Raw genomic sequence first — 17,254 nt, forward strand, 5'->3', positions numbered from 1 at the left:
TTTTCTGAAGAACGGGATTTGAATAAAAAGAACACTAGTGGCGTTAAAAATTGTTTTTGTTATTCTATTCAAATCGCCACACCCCAGTGCAATCGGACTTCTTATGTGCCACCTATGCTTGATTCACAAAGTCAGACAGAGAGACTGGACATGATGAAATCTCAAGAAGCTGTAAGACTCCTTCACACTGTGAAAGTAAAATAACGTTCTACTACAATTTCAAAAGAACAATTTCAAATATTTGCCGAAAATGGCGACAAAAATATAATATGAAATAAAAGTATCGGCACCCGATATTGCCATTTCAGTATCGAAATATCGATGAAGAATAAATCGCCGATACATATCGATACCTTAGAGGCTAATCGATATTACATCAAAAGCCCTAATTCCAAGCCGGCTGGTGAGGCCGAGCGGTTCTAGGCGCTTCTGTCTGGAACCGCGCGACCGCTCCGGTCGCAGGTTCGAATCCTGCCTCGGGCATGGATGTGTGTGATATCCTTAGGTTAGTTAGGTTTTAGTAGTTCTAAGTTCTAGGGGACTGATGACCTCAGAAGTTAAGTCCCATAGTGCCCAGAGCCATTTGAACCATTTTTGAACCTAATTCCAATCTCTGTCTGCTACAGTTTTTACCCTCTACAGCTTAGTTTTAGAGGACGGTTACATGTTGGCCACCAATCATTTGCTAAATAGAGCACTGCCCTAAATTTAACATTAATGAAGTATTGCAAAGTAATTTGCCTCCTACCCATGCAACTACAATGGAAACTACACTTTATGTTTATCAGGCTACCGGTTTTTAAACAACAGTTCGTCTATGGGATTGAAGGAGTTGTCCGGAATAAATGATTTTCGATTAGACCTAAAATTGGTTTCACTAGCTGTAGGACATTGTATGTTATTGGAAAAATTATCGATAATTTTTATTGATGGACACTAAAGCAATTCCTGTTCCACTGACAGCTTTAATAATGAGCAATAAACGTCATTTCTTCTTCTAGTGTAGCAGGTGTGTATGTCGCAAATCTTCGCAAACTGTGATGCATTATTTATAATAGATTTCACTAACGAATGCATGTGTTATAAAGGTACAGTTAAAATGCCTAGCTAATTGAAGAGCTAGCTACATGACGACCACGGGTGAACAGCAGATATTATTGTTAGTGCACGCTTTTGTTCAATCAGTACGTTCTGCATGGTGAGTTGCGTCCCCCAAAAAGTATTCAGTAAGACATATGCGAAATATTTTCGGGGATTGATCTGTTTCTTTAGAACACTTGGAATTAAAGAAACAGGAAATGTAGTTGAACTTAGCAGTCTGTGTCGCACAGTATGATGCCTCTCTGACTTCTCTTCATATGTTACATCACTTCTTGCTACGACTGTATTTGTTGTACAGAACGAAATATAGTGTATTCTCTCCAAATGAAAGAGAATCCATTTTTAGAGAACCAAATAATAATACATTGAAAAACATTATTAAGAATTTGTTTAATTGCTTTCTCTCTAAAGGGATTAATTATAAAACTAGTATCTTCTGCAAAATGTACTAATTCTGCTTTATGAATGTTAACTGGACGCTCATTCACGTACGTAAGGAACAGGAGTGAGCCCAGAATCGACCCCTGTGGAGCTCCCTTCGTGATTTCTGCCCAGTCACGAAAAGTTTCTTTCCTTCCAAAATTGTTTGAGTCTATTCAGCACGTCTTCTTCCAGTCTGTTTATGAAATGTGAGAAACTAGTTGTTTGTAAAGCCATCAATCCCATAAACTTTCTTCTAGGAGAGTAACATGATGTACGCAATCAGACGCCTTGCACAGATCAGAGACAAACAGTAGTGGTCGATATTTTGTAATTTAAAGCTTGTAATATTTTGTGAGAGTATTTACAAAGAGCATTCTCAGTCAGGCAGTCCTTTTGGCATCAAAACTGCGATGTGGCAAGTGGACTGTTAGTTGTGTTCCCATTCGCAATGTGTTCATGAAGACGTAAGTCAGTAAACATGCTGTTTTTGGACCGTGTGGTACTGCCAGCCGCCTCGGTGAGACCAGTCAGAGGCGGCCAGAGACTGACGGACGCCGTGGTTTGCTTCCAGGGCCGCGTGGAGAGCAAGTCGCTGGACGGCGCTGTGCGAGGTGCCTACAGCTACGTCGACCCCACGGGCAAACTGGTGAACGTGCAGTACGTCGCCGACGACAACGGCTTCCGCGTGGTGGGCGCCAACAACCTGCCCGAGGCGCGATCCAGCGCCCCGGCGCCCGTCAGCGACACCCCGGAGGTAGGCAGCTCACCTCCACTCTCCCCACTTCTCTACCCTCTCAGTACAAACAGCACTCAGCTGCACACCGCTGACTCCTGCTATCGTACGTTTCTGGCTATGAGCTTACAGTATGAAAAGACTGCATACCTTAACTCTACTCGCACTCCAAGTAAAACAATGTATTTTGTTCCAAAATACGAGGCGCGTTTAAAAAAAAAAAAAAAAAGCAACGGGAATTCTGAAATTTTGTGCGTCGCATTAATCAGAATTTGCGATGTTTTCGTTGCGTGGTTCTTCACTGTATCACAGCCGTCAAATTATTAACTGAAATTCCTCACGTTCAGAAATGAGAAGGAGTAACTTGTTTTACTTGGTAAAAAAACTTACTATAGCCAACATGACCCAAATACTTATTTTTTTCGACAACCGGTTTCGACAGGCTTTGCTGTCAGCTTCTGGACTTCAAAAAGTTGTTACAAGAGGTATTCATCGTGCGTTGGAACCTCATGCCAAGTTGTCATATTAGTGGATAAAACGTAGCACATTATGCAAAGATTATTTCTACAGGTTATTTCTACTGGTAATCCGAAAGAAATGATGTATAATACAATATAGTATGTTAACTGTTGCAGATTTCTGCTTGTACATTGCTCGCCTTTAGACAAAAACCAGTAGTCGTGGATAGTTATTACTGTTTTTTACTATATCAGCATCTTATTTTACACCTATGCTGTCTCTATAACAGTTGACTACGTGAAGTAGAACCCGTGTGACATTGCCGTTTGCTATCTTTTCTTTCATGTTTGTGGTGTATTACGAGAAGCTCTGATGCTTTTGTACCTTAGTTTATTAACAAAGTTAAATCTCAAGGGATGTCAGCTCCTTCACTTGTGCGGAAAGCACTATTAATTTGTGACGTATGCGGAAACGTTTTCCTGAAAAGCGTTTGCACAAAGTACTACGTTTTATCCACTAATATGACAACATAGTATGAGGTTCCAACTCACAATGAACAATTCTTGTAAGAGTAACTTTTTGAAGACCTGAAGATGACAGGCAACCTGTCAAATCAGTTGTCTAAAATAAATATTTGGATGACCTTTGCTTCAGAAAATTTTTTACCATTAACTTATTAAATGAACGCCCCACTTTTCCTCTTAGGCTGTAATTCATTTCATCTTCCTTCCCGTTTCACAACTAGTTTCGGGATATCCATGTGGTATTTGAAGGTCTTTGCATCAAACGTCCAGGGGTGACACAGAGTGTTGAGAAAGTTACTGTGCCGTTACAATATGTGTTACAAGAGACGTCCACGGGCGGTTACCCAAGCCTGAACTCGTTTAATTTTATTGGTTGTGATATCCTTCTCACGATCGCAGATACTTCAATTTGCCCGCCCGGTTAGCCGTGCGGTCTAACGCACTGGTTTCCTGATGGAAAGGCGTGCCGGTCCCCGGCACGAATCCGCCCGGCGGATTAGTGTCTAGGTCTGGTGTGCCGGCCAATCTGTGGATGGTTTTTAAGGCGGTTTTCCATTTGCCTCTGCGAATGCGGGCTGGTTCCCCTTATTCCGTCTCAATTTCGCTATGCCAGCGATTGCTGCGCAAGCACTGTCTCCACGCACGCGTACACCATAATAATTACTCTACCATGCAAACATTGGAGTTACACTCGTCTGGTGTGACGTTGCCGCGGGTTCCACTGGGAGCCGAACCACACAATAGCCCTGGGTTCGATGTGAGGCGGCGTTGGGGTGAGTGGACTGCTGTAGCCTGTTGTGGGGTTGTGAACCACTGAGGGCTACGGCGGGGACGATGCCTCTCCGTGGCTTCTAGGTCCCCAGTTCCATACAAAAAAATACTTCAATTTTGAAGGCGTGCTTGGGCGAGTGCTGATTTTGATCTGCGGGTTTAAAGTCTGGCAAGATAGAGCGCCATAGGTTTTTTTAAGATAACACGTTCCCCAAAAAAACCTCACCATAAAACGCATAGCAATGTTAGCTGTATGCGCAGTAGTACCATCTTCATACAACCACGAAAACTGAACTTATTCAGCTACAATCACAAAAATTTTGCATTCTTAACATCAGACATCTAACACAAGAACTCACTTATAACTAATAACACATTTTCAGCTGTTTTATACCTAGGAGTTTGATCCCAAGCCTACCTCGTCATTCCAGGAGAGGCTGACGACCCTTATTTAGACTTATTTAACAGTGTAGAAGTCCAGATAATTGTTCCGCGTCCGCCCAATGAAAGTTTCTGCGTAAATCGGTGGAGCAATACGTCACGTGACCTGTCTCGAGCTTCGCAAAGGTTGCGACGATTTTGGCTCCGTCTGTCTACTGGGACTTCGCGTGACGCAACGGGAACTCCAAAGACGGATGTAAGCAACATTTGAGTTTGAAGTTAAATCCAGGGCTTAAAGAGTCCAAAATAATAAACAAGAACTGTGCGGAGCAGTCATTCATCCGTCCACAGAACGAATTCCTGCAATACATGTTTCGCACTGGTGATCGAAAAGTGCCCTTCTGAACCAGGAGACACACCGCCACCATGTGTTCTGCTACCTCCACGAAGGGAGGCGTGTAACTTAGTAGTGATAGTCGTTTTAAAACCGTTATTGGTAGTCTTACTGAAAGTAGAGCGGCGCTATTTGTTCTGGCCTACTGCATTGTATCACCGGTCATTACAGTTCCATTTGGCAGTACCACAAATGGCGCGTCCATGGTCTCCAAGGTTACCAGACAATAGCTGAGGCGCATTTGCACACAATTATCGTCCCTCGGGCTGTTGTTCCTGTTTGGCAGTAGGCCAGTTCTGTGACATGGTCATTGAGTGATGTCACTACAGCGTGGAGCTGGAGAATGGCGTATGTGTTAAGGTATTCAGAAAAAGGAAGGGAGATTTTAGTTTAAAGTCTCCATCGAGGACTGAGAACGAGCTAGGATTGCGAGGGTATGGGAAAGAAACTCTATCATGTCCTCTTCAAAAGACACATTCCGGTATTTTCTTTGAGCGCCTTAGGAGAACCACGTAGAAACAAAATCGGACTGGCTGGGCCGGGGTTTGAACTCGTTTTCTTCTGGACGCGAGTTCTACACTGGCTTGTGGCACTGTAATTACGCTTTATTCGCGGATACCTACAGTCTGGTGTTCTTTCAACATGACTTAACGCTGTTATTCTCACACTCTCTCTGTGACAATGAAATTCGGCCGGATATATTTCCGTCTGTAGAGTTGTAAGTCTTCCCAGCACCATCACATGACTCCCAACCTCCCTCTTTTCGACACTCCTCTCCATGCCACGGCCAAGCTGACTCCAGTCTCCCAGACCCTTACTCTATTTCTCTTTCCTAAGACCGTCAGTCCCCTCGCCCCCTCCCTCCCTCCCCCCCCCCCCCCCCCCCGCCACACACACACCTATCAGCCTTCAGCCCATATTACAACCCCTTTGTTTACGTCGCATCCTACCATGTCACTAACATCTAACGTTCCGTCAACTGTATCTCTTCCCAACGATAAGAGGTGTAACGTGAAGGCGCAGTGCAGGTCCTTCCAGTTTCAACCAATGTACAGTTGCTATTTTCCTTTTCTGTGCTACCTTTTTTAAAAAAGTATTCATTTATTTATTTAAACGAAATAAATGAATATTTTATTATAATTTTATTTATATTATTTATTTACACTAAATAAATTAATATATTTTTTAAAAAGGCAGCACAGAAAGGGAAAATAAGAACTGTGCATTTAAACTAAATAAATAACAGATACTTTTGTATGCTGTAAAGAAAATTATTTTTTAATAATTATAAAAGAAGAAAGCTATTAAATGTTTCAGATTTCAGTTATATTGTATTGGCTTTGTATATTTTAAAACAGACCGCAGAGTGGCATGTTTGTACCACTGACAGTCCGCACTATCCCACAAGGGGCGCGGAGTGAAACAACAGTAAAGAAAAACATTTTTGTATTATCATTACATAAACAATGATTTTCCGTTTACTTGCGTCCACGTCTTTCAGTATTTTAGAAAAGACATTATTTTTTGCCTGGACTGTTACTGAGTGGTTTTTATTTAAAATGCAGGTATTCAGCTATTTTTTAAGTCTTATGTAACCCACAGAATGTGTGCGAGATACCAGTTCGGACATCAACTCTGACCCAGTGACCATATCAAAGATGTCAAGTAGGAATTACAACAGCTGTGGGCCAGCTTACCTCAGGAAAAGATACAGTGGTTTTATGACACCCTTCCCAACCGAATCATTGCATGCACCCAGGTTAGAGAGGGTGCCCTGTCATACTGATAAATGAGCTGATAATGCCAAGTTCTTTGAACATTTTACTGTGTTTTGTAAACACTGAAATAACTTCAGAATACCCTCTCAACCCGTGGAGAATCATTTCGTTTCCTCCTGCTCTTCTTGATGTTTCCCATTTTTATCATGTATTGTGTATAGCATTAAAATTTGTGAACATCAGGACAGTACATTTTCCGCCTGGATAGTTATTACATTTATTTATTCACCACTACCGAGATTTTGACCGTTTTCAGGTGATTGCTCATTATGAACTGCGCCAATGCATTGTCCCTTTCAAGAGGACATTGTTCTCGTATCATCCATGTTTAAATATTCCACGCGTATAATAAGACAGCAGTTTTCGTCACTTGTACAGAAGAAAGTAGCGCTTCACATAACAATTGCTGCCGAATCCGTGTCATCTTCGCACATAATTTACACATGCGTTCTCCAGGAGGGACATTTTAGTGTGTTCTACGTCCTTTTCTATAAATGACTCACTATTTGCAAGGGATATATAAACATGGATGACAGAACGACAGTGTTCTCTTAAAAGGCACGACGCATTGAAATACTGTAGCATAATGTACTGTACTGTACTCAGACTGAACAATAACCGAAAACACATTCGTAAAGAAATCCATTTCATAACGGACCAGAGAGAAAATTTGTCATCCCTAAAAACACACAAACACCCAAAGTATCTCCATTTTTTCTTTACAGAAATTACATTATCCCTACTTGGTGATAGTGGCTTAGTAAGGATTTTATGCATTTGATTCCATGTGGAGGATGGAATAATAGAGAATTATTGCGAAGGTGGTTCGATGAACCCTCCTCCATGCACTGAAGTGTGATTTGCAGAGTATCCATGTGGATCTAGATGTAGATGTAGATCAGCTTTTGCAGATGAACTATGACGTGCGTGGCGGAGGGTACCCTGTACTGCAACACAAACTGTGAAGGTGGTTCGATGAACCCTCTGCCAGGCACTTAAATGTGATTTGCAGAGTACCATGTAGATGTTGATGTAGACATTTCCTTTCATGTTCCCCTCGCAGATAGAGCGAGGGAAAAACAATAGCATACATACCTCCTTATGAGCCCTAATTTCTCGTATCTCATTTTCGTGGTCCTCAAGCCAAATTTATGCTGGCGGTAGTAGGATGTTCAGCAATCGGCTTCAAATACCTGTTCCCTAAATTCTCAATAGTGTTCCTCGAAAAGAAAATCTCTCCAGGAATTCCCATTTGTGTTCCCGAAGCATCTCTTAATACTTGCGTTTTGTTCAGACCTAACGGTAACAAAACCTAGCAGCCCGCCTCTGAATTGCTCCAATATCTTCCTTTAATCCGACCTGGTGCTGATCCCAAACATCCGATCAATACTTAAGAATAGGTGGCACTAGCATCCCATACGCGGTCTCCTTTGCAGATGAAACGCACTTTCCTAAAATTCTCCCAATAAAGGAAGTCGACGGCTCCCTCCCTACCACAATCGTCACATGCTCATTCCATTTCATATCGCTCAGATATTTATAAGAAAAGTGGCTGTATCAAGCAGGGCACTACTGATGCTGTATTCCAACGTTACTGGTTTGTTTTTCCTACCCATCTGCATCAACTTACTTTTTCCTGTTTTTTTTTGTTTACATTTAGAGCTAGTGCCATTCTTCACAGCAAGCAGAAATTTTGTCTTAGTCATCTTGCATCATCCTACAGTCACCCAACTTCGACATCTTACCGTACACCATAGCACCATCAGTAAACAACCGCTGATTGCTGCCCACCCTGTCTGCCAACTCATTTATATGTATAGATAATAATAGCGGTCCTATCACACTTCCCTGGGGCACTCCTGAGAATACCCTTGTCTCTGATGAGTGTACTGGCTCGTCGAGCTACACACATACCTGTGCACTTATTCCAAATGGCAACACTGTATCAAATGCTTTTCGGAAATCTAGGGATATGGAATCTGCCTGTTGCCCTTCGTCCATAGTTCGCAGCGTACCATGTGAGAACGGGGCAAGCTGAGTTCCGCACGAGCCATTCTTTCTAAAACCGTACTGATTCCTGGACGTAAGCTTTTTGGGATCAAGGAAATTTATGATATTCGAACTCAGAATATGTTCAAGAATTCCGCAGAAAACCGATGTTAAGGATATTGGTCTGCAATTTTGCGAGTACATTCTTTTAAGCATCTTATACGCAAGTGTCAACTGCGCTTTTTTTCCAGTCGCTTGGAACTTTAAATCGGCGAGAGATTCGCAAATAAATGCAATCTAAGAAAGGAGCCAATGCCGTAGAGCACTGTTTGTAAAACCGCACTGGGATTCCATCCGGACCTGGCGACTTACTTGTTTCCAAGTCCGCCCGGTTAGCCGTGCGGTGTAACGCAAGACCTTCCGGAGCGGGAAGGAGCGCCTGGTCCCCGGCACGAATCCGCCTGGCGGACTTGTGTCGAGGTCCGGTGAGCCGGCCAGTCTGTGGATGGTTTTTAGGCGGTTTTCCATCTGCCTCGGCGAATGCGCGCTGGTTCCCCTTATGTCGCCTCAGCTACACTATGTCAGCGATTGCTGCGCAAACAAGTTCTCCGCGTAGTCGTACACCACCATTACTCCACCATGCAAACGTAGGGGTTACACTCGTCTGGTGTGAGACGTTCTCTGGGAGGGGGGGGGGGGGGGTCTACCGGGGGCCGAACCGCACAATACCCTGGGTTCGGTGTGGGGCGGCGGAGGGGTGAAGTGGACTGCGGTAGTCGTCGTTGGGTTGTGGACTACTGCATCTGCGGCGGGGACGGAGCCTCTCCGTCGTTTCTAGGTCCCCGGTTAACATAGAATACAATACAAAATTACTTGTTCCAAACTCTTCTGTCCCAGACCTGTTTCCTCGCCTCAGACATCCATTTCAGCTAGTCATATTCAGCGCGACTGACGGCCTGGCCTTCGTGTGTGTGTCTGCAGGTGGTGGCGGCGCGCGCACTCTTCCAGAAGCAGTACGAGGAGGCGGCGCGCGCCGCGGAGGCGTCGGCCGAGCAGACGCTGAGCCGGCGCCGGCGCCAGGCGGTGCTGCCCGTGCCCGTGCTGCTGCCCGCGGCCAGGACCACCGTCAAAGTCGCCAGATACGAGCCCGTCGACGCCGCCGTGCCCGCCTCCACCCGCAAGGTACCGCACATCACCTACACATCAGTTAGCACTGTCTCGAATGAAGCTTTCCAATATTCCACAACTGCTGCAAATTTCTAGTGGTGTCCCTCAAGGCTTAGTTTTTGGTCCTTTGAATCTCTATATTATGACAAACCATCAGCTATAGCCCACTTCGCAAATATTTTTGTCATTACTCTTCAGTCCGCCCCCGATCGCTGAGTGGTCAGCGCAACAGAACGTCAATCCTAAGGGCCCAGGTTCGATTGCCGGCTGGGTCGGACATTTTCTTCGCTCAGGGTCTAGGTGTTGCGTTGTCCTAATCATCATCATTTCATCCCCATCGACGCGCAAGTCACCGAAGTGGCGTCAAATCGAAAGACTTGCACCCGGCGAACGAACTACCCGACGGGAGGCCCTAGTCACACGACATCTTTTTTTTTTTTTTTTTTTTTTTTTTTTTCATTAGTCTGCAGGCTGGTTTGGTGTGATCCACCACGACTTCCTCTCCTGTGTCACCCAATCCATCTCGAGCCTTACGCCTACGATTATTTGTCGGATATATTCCGGTCTCTGTCTTCCCCTGCAGTTTTTGGCCTTCACAGCTTCCTCTAATACAACAGGCGTTTCCTGATGTCTTAATATATAGGGTGTAATGAGAATAACTGCAGATATTTCTGTTGGTGACTGCAAACAGTGTACTGAACAGCATGACATCAGTCACTTGCAGACTAATAATTATAGTTGTTACGAGTATTATGTTTTTAGGTTGGTTAGTACCTCCAAGTACGTGGGGCAGGAGCAAGCCATTGATGCTTTTTTTACCTTGGGCAGCAGGTGAACTGTCGAAGTGTGAAGACATGGATGCAAAACAGTTGGCCTATACTGACAGGCGTGGTGCAATTATGAACATGCAGAAAACTTCAGGTCGTAAATTATGTTTGCGGAAAGACTGTTAGCCGTGTGGGACTGGCAGAGGGGTTTAAGGCACTGCAGTCATGGACTGTGCGGCTGGTCCCGGGAGAGGTTCGAGTCCTCCCTCGGGCATGGGTGTGTGTGTTTGTCCTTAGGATAATTTAGGTTAAGTAGTGTGTAAGCTTAGGGACTGATGACCTTAGCAGTTAAGTCCCATAAGATTTCACAAACATTTGAATATTTTTTGGAAAGACTGTTAGACGCAGAGAAAAAACAACACACTGATCTGTGTATGTATTAAAGAGTACATATAAAAATATCTGTAATTACACCCATTACATTCTGTATGTCTTGTTGTCCTGTCGCTTCTTCTAAAGTATTCCACATATTTTTGTCCATCGCCAACCTCCTCATTTCTGCGAACCTCCTCATTTCTTATCACTCCTCAAAATTTTCGGCCTTCTTCCGTAACATGTATCTGTAACGCTTGAAATGTCCCATTTTCCTGCCTTCCAACAGTCTCTCACTTACTTGCTTCCCATGCTGTGATACACAGAAACATTTTCAGCAATTTCTTCGAATTAAAACCCAAGTTTGATACTACTAGACTTCTTTTGGTCAGGAATATCCTTTTTTCCTGTGCTGGTCTGTTTCTTATACCCTTACTTCGTTCGACATGGCTCCATGGTAGCACAGTTTTACTTTGATGAACATCTTTTCTAGGTCGATTAGGCCTTTAAAGAGTTCTTCATTTTTCTTACGTCCATGCAGATCGTACAAGTATTACAATCAGTCCCAATTGTCGTTATCTCCTCAGAATTTTCTGAAACTGAGAAAATCTCGCTATTTCTGCTAAATTAATGGCTCAAATGGCTCTGAGCACTATGGGACTTAACATCTTAGGTCAGTAGTCCCCTAGAACTTAGAACTACTTAAACCTAACTAACCTATGGACATCACACACATCCGTGCCCGAGGCAGGATTCTAACCTGCGCGGAGCCAGACTGAAGCGCCTAGAACCGCTCGGCCAACACGGCCGGCGCTAAATTAATGATCGTGTTGTTTAGCCTTCTGCCTGCTTAACAAGGCACAATTAACTGCATATCAGATGCTACTTTGACAAATCAGTGACGTGAGATCCACACTGTTGCAACGATTCAATTACTGCGAATATTCAATTATGCCTTGAAGAAAGATGTTTTCTTATACTCAGTCATCGCTATTACAATTTTCAGCACTACCGAACACACAGCGGAAGAATTTTCCAGAAAAACGTCAGAAAGTCCCACATCAAAACAACCGATATTTACGTCAGCTGTGGTAGTAAGCTACCACACAGTGAGACCACAGACAGCGCATACTGGTTATTTTCGCGCGGGACTTTCTGAATGATATCTTTGGGGAAAATTCAAGCCATTATGTATTTAGAAGGCCCGATGATGAAGTGTATCGTCGAAACCGGTTGACAATAAATTGATTGAGAAATTAGAGCAGACGGTTATGTTGAAAATTGTATATTCCTATAGGTTGTGGTCCTCTATTCCCAAGTAACAAGGATGGACATGCCGAAATTCCAACATGGCTCGTTATAAAACTTGGATAGCCCACCACACACTTGCGACTAATGGATAATTAATAAAGAACTAAATGATATTTGTCTTATGCCGAAATTCCATCATGGCTGGTTATAAAACTACCGCAATACAGTGGTCCAGCATCCAAACTGGCAGAGGACGGTCCACTTGGAGCAAAGGAGTCAATGCCGGTCTGGCGAATGATTAGGGTGCTGAGAAACAGCTACACACTCTTACAGCTAAGGCACTTCGTTAGCATTATACCCACCGTAAATTCTCAGTTTCTTCTAAAATTGATTGGTAGTGCTCCACTGATTAGAGGCCGAAGAATTTAGGGTTTAATGGACGATCATTGCTCGAAAAGGGAGGGATTCCAAGTCAGTACTTTCTACATAGTACATCTGTCACATCGGTAAAGTGTGGATGAGCAGACAAGCCAGACGCGGGAAAAGACGATATTCATGACAGTTTATTTTAAAGATGAAGTTCTGAATTTGTGGTCCGTGCGTGTGTGGCGCTACTTTACTGATATCTGAATAACACCATTTTTGCCAGGGACTACACTATCTATTACAACTTACGTATTGAATTATCGTCTTTTAAGTCACTTTTAAGTGATTAAAGATGTTGAAATTAGTTGAAAATGACCTAAATGTCAAAATTTTTATTGTGGAAATCATAGTAAATAGTGCATTTCATGACGAAAACGTTGTGGATCAAAAAATTGAAAGAGACTGCGAACCCAAAACAAATATCAGTTAGTTCTTTATTAATTATCCATTAAACAACTGGGAGAAATAGTGAGACGATTTTCTCATGCTAAAAATAACCTCTTATTTCGAAAAAACATAAAACTCACAGAAAACCAAAAACTTTACTTTCTTTACAAAAGTCCTACAAGGCAATACTTTTTCAATTTTGCAAACTGAAATTAATTAAACTGAAACGACCTAAACTGAGTTGGGGGTGTGGACTGTTCTGTTGCAACAATCGCTAACATTATCAGTACACGCCAGTAAAAATATTACCTTGAAAGCCGCGCGGGATTAGCCGAGCGGTCTAGGGCGCTGCAGTCATAGACTGTACGGCTGATCCCGGCGGAGATTCCAATCTTCCCTCGGTCATGGGTGTGTGTGTTTGTCCTTAGGATAATTTAGGTTAAGTAGCGTGTAAGCTTAGGGACTGATGACCTTAGCAGTTAAGTCCCATAAGATTTCACACACATTTGAACATTTGAACATTACCGTAAAAACATATCCGAAATGCAAATCCATTCCCATAAATGTAAGTCCTTCCATCGGGTTAATAATTCCTATCAACTTTCTTCATCAAAATCCTCCTCCAAGATGGACTACGCTAAAAGCTCTGCCAGCTTACCCCATGTCCGATACTCGACTACTCTCCGCTCTACAACTGAACTAAGGACACACGATTTCAGAGACACTATTTTCACTGCCGTAAGTCGACTAGTCCAGATGTTACGCCCAACTGCTTCGCTCTCGTAACATAAAATTTCCACTTATTCTGAAACTATCCGCAAATAACTGTCCAGTCCGCCTTTCAACTTATTCCTATAAGAAACAATTTACTCACTGTTTATTTATTTATTCATTCTTCACAATTATAGCCCATTATCCAGAACGCTGACGTAGGCCAGACAACTCACGTTTTTGTGACCCAATATCTCACGAAATAAGCATCAAACGAAAAAACTACAAAGAACGAAACTCGTCTAGCTTGAAGGGGGAAACCAGATGGCGCTATGGTTGGCCCACTAGATGGCGCTGCCATAGGACAAACAGATATCAACTTCGTTTTTTTTTTTTTTTTTAAATAGGAACCCCCATTTTTATTACATATTCGTGTAGTACGTAAAGAAATATGAATGTTTTAGTTGGACCACATTTTTTCGCTTTGTGATGGATGGCGCTGTAATAGTCACAAACGTATAAGTACGTGGTATCACGTAACATTCCGCCAGTGCGGGCGGTATTTGCTTCGCGATACATTACCCGTGTTAAAATGGACCATTTTCCAATTGCGGAAAATGTCGATATCGTGTTGATGTATGGTTATTGTGATCAAAATGCCCAACGGACGTGTGCTATGTATGCTGCTCGGTATCCTGGACGACATCATCCAAGTGTCCGGACCGTTCGCCGGATAGTTACAGTACGTTATTTAAGAAAACAGGAAGTGTTCAGCCACGTGTGAAACGTCAGCCACGACCTGTAACAAATGATGATGCCCAAGCAGGTGTTTTAGGTGCTGTCGCGGCTAATCCGCACATCAGTAGCAGACAAATTGCGCGAGAATCGGGAATTTCATAATCGTCGGTGTTGAGAATGCGACATCAACATCGATAGCACCCGTACCATATATCTGTGCACCAGGAATTGCATGGCGGCGACTTTGAACGTCGTGTACAGTTCTGCCACTGGGCACAAGAGAAATTACGGGACGATGACAGATTTTTTGCGCGTTCTATTGAACGACGAAGCGTCATTCACCAACGTAAAACGGCATAATATGCACTATTGGGCAACGGAAAATCCACGATGGTTGCGACAAGTGGAACATCAGCGACGTTGGCGGGTTAATGTATGGTGCTGCATTATGGGAGGGAAGATAATTGGCCCCCATTTTATCGGTGGCAATCTAAATGATGCAATGTATGCTGATTTCCTACGTAATGTTCTACCGACGTTACTACGAGATGTTTCACTGCATGACAGAATGGCGATGTACTCGTAGTTCCTACATGATGGATGTCCGGCACATAGGTGGCGTGCGGTAGAATCGGTACTGAATAGCCTATTTCATGACAGGTGGATTGGTCGTCGAAGCACCATACCATGGCCCGCACGCTCACCGGGTCTGACGTCCCCGGATTTCTTTCTGTGGGGAAAGTTGAAGGATATTTGCTGTCGTGATCCACCGACAACGCCTGACAACACGCGTCAGCGCACTGTCAATGCATGTGCGAACATTACGGAAGGCTAACTACTCGTCGTTACACGTGTTGCCGAATGCATTGAGGTTGACGGACATCATTTTGGGTCTTTATTGCATTAATGTGGTATTTACAGGTAATCACGCTGTAACAGCACGCGTTCTCAGAAATGATAAGTTCACAAAGGTACATGTATCACATCGCAACAACCGAAATAAAATGTTCAAACGTACCTACGTCCTGTATTTTAATTTAAAAAACGTACCTGTTACCAACGGTTCGTCTAAAATCGTGAGCCATATGTTTGTGACTATTACAGCGCCATCTATCACAAAGCGAAAAAAGTGGTCCAACTAAAACATTCATATTTCTTTACGTACTACACGAATATGTAATAAAAATGGGGGTTCCTATTTAAAAAACGTAGTTGATATCAGTTTAACCTATGGCAGCGCCATCTAGCGGGCCAACCATAGCGCCATCTGGTTTCCCCCTTCAAGCTAGGCGATTTTCGTTCTTTGTAATTTTTTCGTTTGACGCTTATTTCGTGAGATATTTGGCCCGGTCACTATTAATGGACCACCCTGTATATATATACCTTGTACTTCCAAACATGGGCGCTAATAGAACGGCAGCACTACAAAAAAGATAATACCGCAAGAAAGGAATAAGAAGGGGAGAACTAGTGTCTACCAGGACAAAACTACTGTAGACTCCTTAACCAACTACCCAACTGCTACTTCTAATGTTCGTATTAATGAGTAAAATCGGTACACTTCTGTTTATATTCATTTATTAGGGAGGATCCAAGCTCTACATGGGTGTTTCCGCTACTGGGCCCACCCACAAACCAGCCTCTCCGCTGCAACAATCGGTAACGCGATTCACTGCAACGTCTTAGAATCTACATTTCCGCAATCCTCGCTCCAACGCGTTGGGTTATACTACACTAGAGAGAGTCACTGTGCTCTGCAGCTAGTGGCACCCCTTTCCAGGTCGAGCTGAAGGAGAAGGAGGAGGAGGTGCTGGCGGCCGCCCCCGTGCCGCTGCCGCTGGCCTACGCCGTGCCGGCGGTGCCCGCCGCCCCCAAGGCCAAGGTGCACCAGCTGGAGGCGGTGGACGCCGCTGTGCCCGCCGCCACTCGCAAGCTGGAGGTCAAGGAGAAGGAGGCGGAGCTGGTGCCCCTCCTGCCGCTGCCCGCCGCGCGCTTTGTCGTGCTCTGAGCGCGCCTCGCACTCAGCCCCACCTGCTAACCACATCACAGCCACCCGCCACTCCCTCCCTCAGAGGCCTCCGCGACCACCGACCCAGCCACGACGTCATCGGCGACACCTCGGAACCCGACTGACCCGACTCTGCATCTCAGTGGACCAGATCTGGACGGCCGGTTGCACTGTTCGTGGATGTGCTCCAGTACACCTTCTGGCTTCTTCAGAAGCTTCTGCGGCCATCGCTCCATTCACAACGCGACTGGTGACGCTCGAACCCCGAGTGACCCAACTCTGCATACTAGTGGACCAGATCTGGGCTATTGGTTGCGGCGCACACAGACGAACAATTAGCCCCGAGCTATAACACACCTTATGCTGAACTCGTCAGAAGATACAACCGGAAAACGTTCCAGAACACGACACATGTCGAATGAAAGTTCTCAGTGGTGTATGTGTTATAAACTGGCATCTGACTTGGGAAAACTAAATATCACTACTTCATTACTTTGACAAGACTGTTTACTAACCATGGAAAACAAATTGCTATTTCGTTTGTTGCATCCGATATTTAAGTTTTTCCATAAATACTTCTGGGAATTCGTCGGTTGTCGAGGAAGTTTCTGAATTTACAATAAAGCATCTCATTTTTAAATTACGTGTCCATTGTTTTTTTTATTCCTGTATCACCTAGATCATACCACCTTCATTATAATAACAAAGTACCTTCTAAATGAACACTGTTATACGACAGAAGCTGATGTAGCTACGCTTACTGTGCGGGCTTTCATAAAAGAATGAGATGATGTGTTGTTGGTGGCCCTCAACTATGTAACCTCCGACTCAGAGTTGTAATATTGGAAGTTTTGGCTGGTTTCATTGTCTAGGG

The 17,254-nt window shown here is 43.9% G+C and overlaps 1 protein-coding gene across 1 annotated transcript in view; it reads left to right on the top strand.

Moving 5' to 3' along the window:
- LOC126458317 (cuticle protein-like) overlaps positions 1-17,023 on the top strand; it is a 30,362-nt gene extending 13,339 nt beyond the window's left edge. The window contains exons 3-5 of the mRNA XM_050095268.1: positions 2,096-2,278; positions 9,535-9,735; positions 16,153-17,023. Coding sequence (XP_049951225.1) covers positions 2,096-2,278; positions 9,535-9,735; positions 16,153-16,380 — 612 coding nt within the window. The 3' untranslated portion in view covers positions 16,381-17,023. The remainder of the gene's footprint in view (positions 1-2,095; positions 2,279-9,534; positions 9,736-16,152) is intronic.
- The last annotated feature ends 231 nt before the right edge of the window (positions 17,024-17,254 follow it).

The sequence above is a fragment of the Schistocerca serialis genome, chromosome 2 (assembly GCF_023864345.2).
Source record: "Schistocerca serialis cubense isolate TAMUIC-IGC-003099 chromosome 2, iqSchSeri2.2, whole genome shotgun sequence".
NCBI lineage: Eukaryota > Metazoa > Arthropoda > Insecta > Orthoptera > Acrididae > Schistocerca > Schistocerca serialis.